The sequence below is a fragment of the Arvicola amphibius genome, chromosome 1 (genome assembly GCF_903992535.2).
Source record: "Arvicola amphibius chromosome 1, mArvAmp1.2, whole genome shotgun sequence".
Taxonomy (NCBI): Eukaryota; Metazoa; Chordata; class Mammalia; order Rodentia; family Cricetidae; genus Arvicola; species Arvicola amphibius.
Genome location: NC_052047.1, coordinates 778,718 through 790,654, shown reverse-complemented (window position 1 = coordinate 790,654; position 11,937 = coordinate 778,718). Strand labels below are relative to the sequence as shown.

Sequence of the window (11,937 nt, the reverse complement as noted above, 5' to 3'; positions counted from 1 at the left end):
TTCAAAATGTAGGCATATAGAAACAAAGGAATTCAGAAGTAGAAAGGAGCCCAAGGGTTTCTGTCAGTGTGTGCAGTATGTCTAGATGGTATGAAGGAACTAATCATTATATTCTTTCATATAAATTTTGTGGCTTTTTTTAAAAATTAGGGTGTCATGTAGCCCAGGCTAGCTCACAATTATAGTACTCCTCAGTCTCTGGAGTGCTGGGATTAAAGGCAGGTACTACCACATCTGCACTCAAGATTTAATATGTACTTAAAATTATTTGTACCAACGAAGGGGTAGGTTCAAAGGAGTTTTGACTTCCTAAGACTGTCTGGCAGGTAAATATTTAAGGTTAACTTCCATATTGTTTTGAATAGATATTGTTTCCTGAGCCATATTCTAGGCTTAAAGAATGGTAACATTTTTTTTTCAAAGATTTATTTATGTATACAGTGTTCTGCCTGCATGTATGTCTGCAGGCCAGAGGAGGGCACCATCTCATTTCAGGTGGTTATGAGTCATCATGTGGTTGCTAGGAATTGAACTTGGGACCTTTGGAAGAACAGTCAGTGCTCTTAACCTCTGAGCCATCTTCTCAGTCCCGAATGGTAACATTTAAAAAAATATGTATTTTACTATTATCTTTTTTTCCCCCTTTCAAGACAGGGTGTCTCTGTAGATTTGGAGCCTGTCCTAGAAATCTGTCTGTAGATCAGACTGGCCATGAACTCACAGAGGTCCACTGTCTCTGCCCGAGTGCTGGAATTAAAGGTGTGCACCACCTCTGCATGGCCTACTATTATCTTCTGTATGTATTCATGTTAGTGCATGTGCGATGATGCACACATACGGAGGTCAGAAGATAACTCTGGAGCCCATCCTCTCCTTCAACCTTCATGTGGATCCTGAATGCTTGTGTGTGTGTGGCACCCCAGACTCTGGGCAGTGCGTGGCCTTTTGTCCCCCCCCGCCCCCCCGGTTTCTCTGTGTAGCTCTGGCTGTCCTGGAACTTGCTCTCTAGACCAGACTGGCCTTGAACTCTGCTGGGATTAAAGGCCTGTACGACCACTGCCTGTCCTGGTTTTTGCTTCTGGTAATCATAAGGACCTTTTAGGTAAAATGTATGTTTGGGCATAGAGATAACTGAGTATACTGGCAGTTCCAAAATAAAGTGGTATGACAGAAAAACTCAGAGAAGCTGGGCGGTGGTGGCGAATAGCTTTAATCCCAGCATTCAGAGACAGGAGGCTTCTCTGTGAGTTCAAGGCTAGCCTGGTCAACAGAGCTAGTTCCAGGACAGTTTCACGGAGAAACCCTGTCTTAAAAAACGATAAGTAAAGGAAAAAGAGAGAAAGAAAAGAGAAACATTACATGCTAAATTAATATGTCTTAAAATTTCTGGACGTACAAAATTACAAGGACTTGGTTTTTGTTAATTTTAAGATAATAATGTTTAATGGTAAATATACCTAAATATATTTTGATATATAATTTATTTCAACAACATTTTCAGATGCTTATTTACCTTTTGTTTATTGACCTGATAAAAGAGCACATGATCCAAATGTAATTCAGAATGGTCATCTCCACACTTCTGTTAAACTACTGTAGTAGTGTATACAGTTAACAAGGTAAAAGTCAGATCAAGTGATGGCTTATTTGATTTTAGTATAATTGAGAAAGTAACATTAAAAGACTCATGAAGCAGATAATATACATTTAAAAATAAACATTTTGGTTTTTGCTTATTTTTCTTTTTATGATTAATACAAGCAACATGGTTCTTATATCTTTTTATTTTTATAAAAATAAAACCTTTAACATTTGTAAGTTATTTTTTTCAATAAAGATACTATTACCATTTTAAATGTCAGGAAGTAACTGAATTATAGATTTAAAAATCAGTGGCACAAATTATATACATACAAGATGATGTTAGTAACAAGTACAGTGTTAGGTACAGTACAGTATCAGCTGTATCTAAGAGGTAGAATTCTTAAATCACAGTCTTACAGAAAAGACACAGTAGACTCAAGTGTAGTCTGCTTATCAGTTATAGATTGCTTCCCTTCCACTTGAAAGTGGAAAAAGGCTTTTTTAGGTGGTGATCTCACTTTGTTCTGTATGTGCTGTAGGAGTTTTGCTTACGATACTGGAGCATTTTCTTGGCCAGTTACTGATCATATATGGCATTTATCTCATGTTTTGAAAAGCCTCTGAATAGGGAGAAATAAATGTCTAGTCTTCTCCCAAGAAGGAAAAAATACAGTATTATCTCTGTACTATTCTGAATATAAACTGTAAATGAAGTATTTCTCTGAGTACCTACCATATGTTTTGTGTGTGTGTGTGTGTGTGTGTGTGTGTGTGTGTGTGAGAGATAGCAGGGTAGTGGAAGATCATTATTGCTCAGTAAGAGTTATAGCAATATATAACATATAAAATGGGCACAATACCCAGATTTGATTGTTCATTATTTCTAATTAACAATAGATTTATCATAACACTAAAAATTTGTGTAATTTAATTGTTTCATGATGAAGTTAAATTACTAGTACTTGAATAAGACTGTACCACAGACTAATAAGCTAGAAAAACTGTTTTTGTGTGTATTGGCTTTTATATTCACATTAGCTGTTTATAATTTGGGATTGTTTTAATCCTTCAATTCGTAAGTGACCATAGGTAATTTTGTGAGAATTATAATAAAACCTATAATAAATATGTATAACCACAGTACTAAATCTTATGGTAGGATGTACATTTTATAAAATCTACCTGAACATTTATAATTGAAAACAGTAATTAGAAAATAAAAACTATGACAAAAATAATTTCTACCAGTGAACTTCAAATTACCCTTTTCTATTAGAATTGGGATAGCAAGGTGAGCCCATTTGATTCTAGATATTATGGTTCTACTTAGGTGAACTTTTATATTTGGTATTCTCAAGTTTACCTAATTTTTCCCTCATTCTGGTGATTTTGAGAACTTAGGAGCTATTTATTTACATAAGGTCAGATCTATTCAGCAGTGTGTCCCTCACACCTGCTGGTGACAGTGTATTATCTAAACCAATGGCTATTGGCCATGTAACACCTTTAATCCCAGCACTTGAAAGGCAGAAGTCGGGAGGTAGAGGCAGGTGAATCTCTGTGAATTTGAGGGCAGCCTGGTCTACAAAGTGAGTTTGAGGACAGACAGGGCTACACAGAGAAACCCTGTCTGGAAAACAACAACAAACCAACAGCTGTGCAGAAACCAGTACTACAGTTTTGATGGGAAGTATAAAATACATTCATTTTATCTCATTTTACTTTAGCTAATGTCTAGACAGAATGTGTCCTACTCATAAACATCAATACCCTATTTATATCATCACATAAGAAAACCTTTATGATGTCATTTCAATGAGAAAGACATTGCCTAATTTTTGAGGAAAGAATGCCTTTCCAATTTAATTATCAAAATGTTAGTTTTTGGGAATGTAAACTAAGTTTACAAAAACTAATAGTTTTCTATAATGTTTCACATTGTATTTGGTTATAAAATTCTTAAAAATAGCCAGGCAGTAGTGGCACATGCCTTTAATCCCAGTGTTCAGAAGGCGGAGGAAGGTGGATCTCAGTGTTTGAGGCCGACCTGGTCTATAGAGCTAGTTCCAGGACAAGGGCAACATAAAGAAACTCTGTCTTGAAAAAAAAACAACAAAAAACAAAAGAAAAAAATTTAAAAATATTATTTCAGTGGTATACATATATTTACTTTTTTTGGAAAGATGTAATAGAGGAAAGCTGACTTATTCAGTCCATAATTATATAATACTCAAATGATTTGCAAACTTTATAAATTATTTTGTACCAGCCAATTTACAGAGAAATTTCTGTGTAAAAGCAAACTGGTGGTGTGCTTATGGTTACTGTTCATTTATTTAATTTATACATATTTGGGAGAGATTTTTAAACCTAAAAAAAATGCTAATTGCTCCAATCAAATCTAAATTATATATGATAACCTGTTATATACATTTAAGTGTATAACTGGGTCAATAAAGTTATCTGGATATACAATGATTTTCCATAGTATATTTTACATATCTTATATGTAATTTCTGAAAATGTTAGGGGAAGGACTACTAATGATCTTGACTGTAACAGTGTATTAGAATTTTCTACCTCTTTTTTTCCCAATGTTAAGTAATCTATGTTGCAGTTTTAAGTTCTACTTTTCCTCTTATCTTCAAACAGACTTTTCAGCATATAAACCTGAATACCTGACACTACCACCATGACCGTCAAATTCACCACGGACCAGAAGTTGACTCTGTCAAAGTTGCTTTCTTGTATGTTTCGATCACGAGCTTCAAATGCTCTAAGCAGAGTTTGTATTTGGCCACTTTTGCTCAGTCTGGACTTGATGCTGTTGATGGACTCCTGGAAATAAATACAGTAATTTTTGTATGAAAAATACTAAGAACGAGTTTCTTTACTAATATGCTTTATGCTAGTTTTCAAAACCAAAACAATTTTTAAAATACATGAGAATATAATTCAGTTAAAGGACCGGTATGACTTGTGTCACCTGGAGATCCTCCATGAGGCTTTAAAATACTAATGATAAATTTAAATTTATTTAGCAGAGGAATAAAGATACCTTGAATTGAAGCGTCAAGATCAAAGTAATTGTTTCAGCGTAGCACAAGGACTTTTATACATATCTCTCTTACACTTCTGACATCCATAAAATATTTTTTTTAATCACAGTTTTTAAAAGACCAACTGATTATATTTTTAGTTATTTGGCAGTTTTTACCTAATGCATTGTGTGTCTATAATATTTTGCTATTTGAGTGTTTGTTATGTCATCCAGGAGGTGCAACACACATTATAACAATGCAAGAGTGTGGAGTGATGTTAGAGGCATAAGGCATGCAGTGAAAAAGGTCCTAGCCCTGTCAACACCTCTAAGACTTTAAATCTGGGAAATTCACTTCAGATTTTTGACCTCTGGAACTATGAGAAAATAAGCTTAAACTTGTTTTTTATTTTTTAAATTGCACTGTTTCTGCAAAAAAAAATATTTTTAAGATAAGATTCACTTGAGATAAGTGATTTGAGAAACTAATACAAAGCTAAACATAAGCTAAAATTAAGATTTGAAATGATGTAAAAATATGGCAAAACAAATAGTTTTTGGAAAATATGGTTAAGAATGCTTACTTTAATCCCTTGCCATACACTAAAAGATCTGACCAATGAGCTGTCATTACTTATTAATGTCCTACTAACCAGGATATCCTCCAGCTTCATCTCCAGCACATCCGTGTCAGGAATATATCTTTTCCAGTCTTCTTGTTCCTGAGCTTCTTCTCCCATGTTATCCAGGATCAGTTCAAAAAAAATTACCTTCTCAGAAATGGTGCTGAATGTATTATCAAAGCAGAACATGTAGTCACCAACTTCAGTCTCCACACTACATCAAAACAAGGGAACATTTTTAGTATTCTGTACGTCCAACCTTGACAATATATTCAAATACTTGCAAGTTACACATACTTAGAATTTACCTGGTCAATTACATGAAATTATTTTAATTTTTTTTGTTTGTTTGTTTCTCTGTGTAACTGTCCTGGCTGTCCTGGAATCCCCATTGTAGACCAGGCTGGCCTCACATTCAAAGAAATTTGCCTATCTCTGTTTCCCAAGTGCTGGGATTAAAGTCGTGTACCACCAATGCCCGGCCTGATCTAGTTTTTCTTTTTGGTGGGGGGAAAGAATAGGATTCTATACTGAGTCCTAGTCATATGCAAATATAGCAAACAACCTACTCTTCAATTGAGATTCGTCTTTAAACTGCATTTTGTTTCCTTTTCAAAAGCAGTGACAGAACTGGAGAGTGGGCTCAGCGGCAGAGAGCACTCTCTGTCCTTAGAGCAGACTGCAGTACGTACACACTTGACTCTTAACTATAGTTTCAAAGGATCTGACATCTTTTTCTGACTGACAGGTGACACACAAATACAAAGGTTTTCTTTCAGGTTTCTCACACAAAATACTGTTTACAAAGATAAGAGATGAGGTCTGTAGCCAGTAACTGGAACTTTACTCTGTAAGGTTACCTGTACTGAATAAACACAATTCATATCTGAACTGAACTTAAGTCCTTGGTCTTGCTGGCTACTGTGGCTCTTGATACTTAATTGTTGTAACGTGAATACAACCTCTAATAACCATGTTTTGTTAGTCTCATTTTTTCTATTTCCCGTTTGTATTTGCATTGGGCATTGTAACTGTTTACACTACACGCTAGTCACACTCATCTCTCCAATAATGTAGCACTACTTTCATGTATTGCACTTCCTCTAATCCGTATCACAGTGGGAGTTCGTGTAATTGGTCATTTCCAGATAAAATGAAGTTCATCTAGAATAAGATGAACATAGCGTACTGTGGGCCAAGGTGAAGGTTGGTTGGCCTTCTTTGCTGTGGTGCTGAGGACTAGATCCAGTGCCTCACATAGACTAAGCAAGTGATCTGCCCCTAAGCCACGCCCCCAGAGCTGGTTTTATTTCCAAATTAATAGATTTTTCTAAGATATTACTCAGAGTTTGCCTGTATTTTTTTTACTAGCTCCATTTTATGATTTGGATGTGTTTAGAGGTGACTGTATCATGAGCATTGACTGAACTATTGGGAGGTGAGAAAGTAGACTGGGGATTGGCAATAATGTCTGCCCTTGAAGAGTACATCTTGAACCTGGCCCCCCCCCCCCCTCTGTTCCACTTGCTATGAGGTGAGCTGCTTTGCTCCTCTGTTATGTTTCCCACCATGAGATTGTGCTCATCATGTATAGCCCAGAGCAAAGTGGAGCTCAGTCACTGGTGGTTGAGTGAAAATGGCCCCCAGAGGTTCATAGGGAAGGGGTCCTGTTGGAAGAAGTATGTTACTGAAGGTGAGCTTTCAGGTTTCCGACGCTCAAGCCAGGCCCAGTGTCTTTCTTCCTGCTGCTGTCTGTAAATTCTATCTGGTACAGAACTCCCAGCTACCTCTCCAGGACCATGTCTGCCTGTATACTGTCATGCTTGCTGCCATGATGACAATGGATTAACCTCTGCACCTGGACGCCAGCCCCAATGACAGGTTTTCCTTCATAGGGGTTGCTGTGGTGACTAAGACAATAACCATCAACTTACATCTCAAAATAAACCTTGTTTTTTTAAGTTGACTTTCTCAGATATTTTGTCACAGCCTGACCAAATACTGGTGAACAGAGTGAAGAACAATTATAAAAAGAAACAAATGATTATTTCCCAAGAAAAACTTTCTATCATACTTAATATATATCAAAATATGTATTTACTGTTACAGTACCCGTAAAACCAGTTGGTGGCTCTTTGAAGGACACATTGTTCATTCAGGAGTGTCTAACCTGTGGCTCACAGGCTGTCTGTCACCTGTCAGAGCACGGTTATGAATGCAGCTCAACACAAAACACTAAACTTGCTAAAAATGTGAGCTTTCTTAAAAAATAATTTCTTTTTTATAATTGATTATACAGTTTTTGAGTGTAAACCCTGGAGGTTGTATTGCAGAGTCAAAAGGTAGACACACCTAGATGATATGGCTCCAAAAAGGGCAAGAAATAAATAATTTGTGATCCTCCAAAGTTCAATTTTACTTGAGTTTTTATTTTATTACTGTCATTAGACTTGCCTATTACCTCAAAAGCAGCAAGAATTCACAGGCAATTCAGAAGTAGTAGGCAAGAATGATGCTATGGGCGGGAGAGAGGCATGCATTGAGACAGTGGTTGTCTTGGAACTCACTCTGTAGGTCAGTCTCAAACTCAAAGACCTTTGCCTGCCTGCCTCCTGAATGCTGGGATTAAAGGCAATTAATATCTGAACTAAGTAGGTAATATGTTTCCTATCTACAAAGTAAATGTTAACTTTCACTGAAATTTTAAAAAATTAATGTAATTTTTAAATCTTCACATGTTGAAAATAAAACTTTTGGATGATTTAAAAATTATATTTCATATAAACTACATATCTAATTGACATAATATATATGTGTACATGAACTATAAGTTACTCAGAAAAGTTATGATGAAGTTTATAGTATTATAAACCTTAATTCATTTCAAATGAATGTAGTCTTAACTGAACTCGACTTAGCCATTTTAACAAACGCATTTAACAAAAATAGTAAATTATGTTATTCTTTTCTACTGCGTATATACCCATTTTTGGATTTATTCTGTGTATTAGTGTTTGCCTTGGTGTATATCCGTGCACCATGTGTGTTTCATGCCTATGGAGATCAGAAGAGGGTGCTTGATCCCTTGGAAATGGAGTTATGGTAGCTGAGAGCCACTTCTGGTATCTGATACCAAGTTCTGGCTTTTGCAGGTACCTGTTACATATGTGGACCACATACATACATGCAAGTAAAACATTCATACACACAATTTCTTTTGTTTGTTTTTGAGACAGGGTTTTGCTGTGTAGCTTTGAAGCTTGTCTTGGAACTCGCTCCATAGTCCATCCTGACCTCAAACTTACAGAGATCCACCTGCCTATGACTTCCGAGGGTTGGGTTTAAAGGTGTGAGCTACCACTGCAAGGCCCATACACACCAAATTAAACAAAACAAAACATCTGGGCAGTGATGGTTCATGCTTTTAATCTCAGTCCTTGGGAGGCAAAGGTAGGCTGATCTCTGTGAGTCTGAGGTCAGTCTGGTTTACAAAGCGAGTTCCAGGACAGCTAGGGCTATACAGAGAAATCCTGTCTGAGAATAAAGGCCAGACATGGTGGTGAATGCCTTTAATCCTAGCATTTCAGGAGACAGAGGCAAGCAAGCAGATCTGAGTTCCAGTCCAGAAAGTTACATGATTGAACTCTTATCTCAAAAACAGTAACAACCAAAAAACAATGTTTTTAAGCCAAGAAGACCGATTTAAAATGTTAATAGATTAACCAAAGCAAAGGAAAAGTTAGCTGGGTGTGGTGCCCTTGCTGGTGGATGCCTATGATTGATCACAGCACTCACAAGGCTACGGTACAAGGATTATTCTAAATTCCAAGCCAGCCAGGGATACATGTAAATATATTGTGTCTCAAACAAACAACTTACGTGTGAACACCATCTGATTTTCTTTGCTCAAAAACTAAGGTTCTGCCCTCTGGAGAGGTAAGATGGAAATCAATATCTAATCCTGCTCCATCTAAAACCTATAGAAGAGAAAAAAATACATATTACAAACCTCGAAAATAGAAACTTCTATGAGTAAATCGTGATGTAAAGGCTTTTAAAATATTTTACCTATTTATTTACTTATTTATTGGACACAGTGTTGTAAGGAGGCCGCTTGTTGGTTTCCCGGCTGCTCAGCCCCCAAATAATCACATAGAAACTATATTATTTAAAACATTGCTTGGCCCATTAGCTCTAGCTTCTCATTTGCTAACTTTTACATCTTAATTTAACCCATCTCCATTAATCTGCGTATCACCACGTGGCTTTGGCTAACCAGGTAAAGTTCCATTCAGTGCCAGAGGGCTCCATGGCTTCTCTCTGACTCCTCCTTTTTTCTCCCAGCATTCAGCCTAGCTTTCCCCGCCTACCTCTGTTCTACCCTATCAGGCCAAGTCAGTTTCTTTATTAACCACTGGAAATCTTTGATTAATAAAAATTATTTTCCCATCCAGATTCACTAACTCCATAGTTTGTTTCTCTGTGTCTAATTTTGCTTCCTTTAAATCTGCTTTTCACACTCCATCCAGCAATCTGCTTAAATTAATTTTATGTATCTGCTGGGTAGTGGTGGCAGGTTGTGGGATATTTATCTTTTTGTTTGTTTTTTTGAGATAGGTTTTCTCTGTGGCTTTGAAGCCTGTCCTGGAACTAGCTCTTGTAGACCAGAGTGGCCTCAAACTCACAGAGATCCGCCTGCCTCTGTCTCTGCCTCCCAAGTGCCGGGATTAAAGGCACACGCCACCGCCTGTCTGATTCTCTTTATGTTCCTCCTCCCTACACAATTTCTTACACATACTAACTGTTCAGTAAATGCTGAATTTTTGCTCAATGCGGAAATCAAACAATATTAAGCTGTAATCAGTTTTGCTTAGATTTTAGATACTATGATTTCAGATACTTTATGTAAGCTATAAATCATCCTAGTTTCTTCATATAAAATTGGACATTAAATTTTTTTAAAATATTTATTTATATGTATACAATATTCTGTCTGTGTGTCTACCTGCAAGCCAGAAGAGGGCATCAGATCTCATTTCAGATGGTTGTAGGCCACCATGTGGTTGCTGGGAATTGAACTCAGGACCTTTGGAAGAGCAGGCAATGCTCTTAACCACTGAGCCATCTCTCCAGCCCTGGACATTAAATTTTTTAAAAAAAGATTTAATAATAAATGTATTTGTCCACGTGAGTGTACATTTGTGCACCACATGCAAGCAGTAACTTCTGTTTCGCGTTTTCGAGACAGGGTTTCCCTGTAGTTTCTAGAGCCTGTCCTGGAACTAGCTCTTGTAGACCAGGCTGGCCTCGAACTCAGAGATCCACCTGCCTCTGCCTCCCGAGTGCTGGGATTAAAGGCGTGCGCCACCACCGCCCGGCTTGGAACTTAATTTTTAAAAAAGCCTCAAAGATAAAACACATCAACATATGTTTTGGTGCAAGGCTATTTGGAAGCACAGAAATTTGCCGGGTGGAAACTTGTAGACTTTAATTAAAACACTTCTTTCTATTGCCATATTCTGCTGATATTTAAAAAAAAAAAAGACAAGGGAAGAATCCTGATGTTATAATGTTTTAATATACTATTATCTTACTTGATTTGAAAGTAATGGATATGCAGCTGGGACGGAAATGTACCACTAAATACGGCAACAGCTTCCTTGAACACATTTCAAAATCTGACTTAGATATATTCACATGGTCACACTTCAAATTCCTTAACTGAAGCAAACACCGCGATGATTTTTATAATGCTGGAATCTGGTGAAAGTGTCATCATTTCGTCCAATAATCAAAAAATAAAAACAAAAAACGTGTACCAGCCCCGTACTGTGAATGTATACTCGGAACTGTAGTGTATACTCGCTAGGAAAGCTATGGGTGAATTAAGAAACAAAGACTAACGCCACCGACGTCACTAATGCTGGCCTCTTTCCGACCAGAGGAAAGGGAAGAGAGGATAAGTGTCAATTTTAGGTCTGGCTAAATTTGTGAGTTCCAGACACCCAAGAGCCTCGCCTGTGCGCCTGCGCTGAGCAGACCAGCTTCCCGGACGACCCTCTCGATTCACCTCGCCCGCGTTCCGCAAGTTTCCCAAGCCCGTGAGCGGCGAAGGCCAGCTCGCCCCCGCGCTTACCTGGTACTCGATCTCCAGCGAGGCCTTCAGGGGCATGGGCTGGTAGAAGCACTCCTTCTGGCCGGCCGGGAGCGTGAAGGTGAAGTCGCTGTCCAAGGAGGGCTTGAAGCCGGCCGCCCCCCGCAGCAGCGCTGGGGGCAGAGCGGCCAGGAAGAGCACTGGGAACGGCAGCCAGGTCCTGCCGCCCATCCCGGTCGGAGCGATCTCCAGGAAGTGTTCAGCGAGGTGTGGGCTGCCGGCGCCTCCGCTCCGAACTCCCGAGCTCCGGGCAACTTCAGGCGACCGCGGCTCACGCCGACTTCGAAGGGGAAGCGCTGCCCTCCGCGGGGCTGGGTGAGGGCGGGGCTACCCCGCCCTTCCTGCCCCTCCCCCCGCCCGGGTTCGGATCCGTGCTTCATACTGGACTTGTAGGTTTTGGCTTCCCTCACACAGACACACAGACAGACAGACAGACAGACATAGACACGCAGACACACACAGATATAGACACACAGACATAGACACACACAGAGATCAATGAGTATCGGCGGCGGTAATGATGGGAATTGTAGTCC

The 11,937-nt window shown here is 38.5% G+C and overlaps 1 protein-coding gene across 2 annotated transcripts; it reads right to left on the bottom strand.

Annotated features, from left to right (window-relative positions):
• Positions 1–1,504: 1,504 nt before the first annotated feature.
• Tmed5 (transmembrane p24 trafficking protein 5) lies at positions 1,505–11,818 on the bottom strand. Of its 2 annotated transcripts, none has more exons than XM_038319757.2 (4): positions 11,384–11,753; positions 9,127–9,224; positions 5,278–5,461; positions 1,505–4,422 (listed from the first exon to the last, which is right to left on the bottom strand). In XM_038319757.2, exons 1-4 carry the CDS (start codon positions 11,570–11,572, stop codon positions 4,204–4,206), a joined length of 690 nt encoding a protein of 229 aa, XP_038175685.1. In that variant the 5' UTR covers positions 11,573–11,753; the 3' UTR covers positions 1,505–4,203. The 2 variants fall into 2 exon arrangements, with proteins under 2 accessions (XP_038175685.1, XP_038175693.1); XM_038319765.1 differs by having other exon boundaries at positions 4,211–4,458; positions 5,259–5,461; positions 11,384–11,818.
• Between the last annotated feature and the right edge of the window lie 119 nt (positions 11,819–11,937).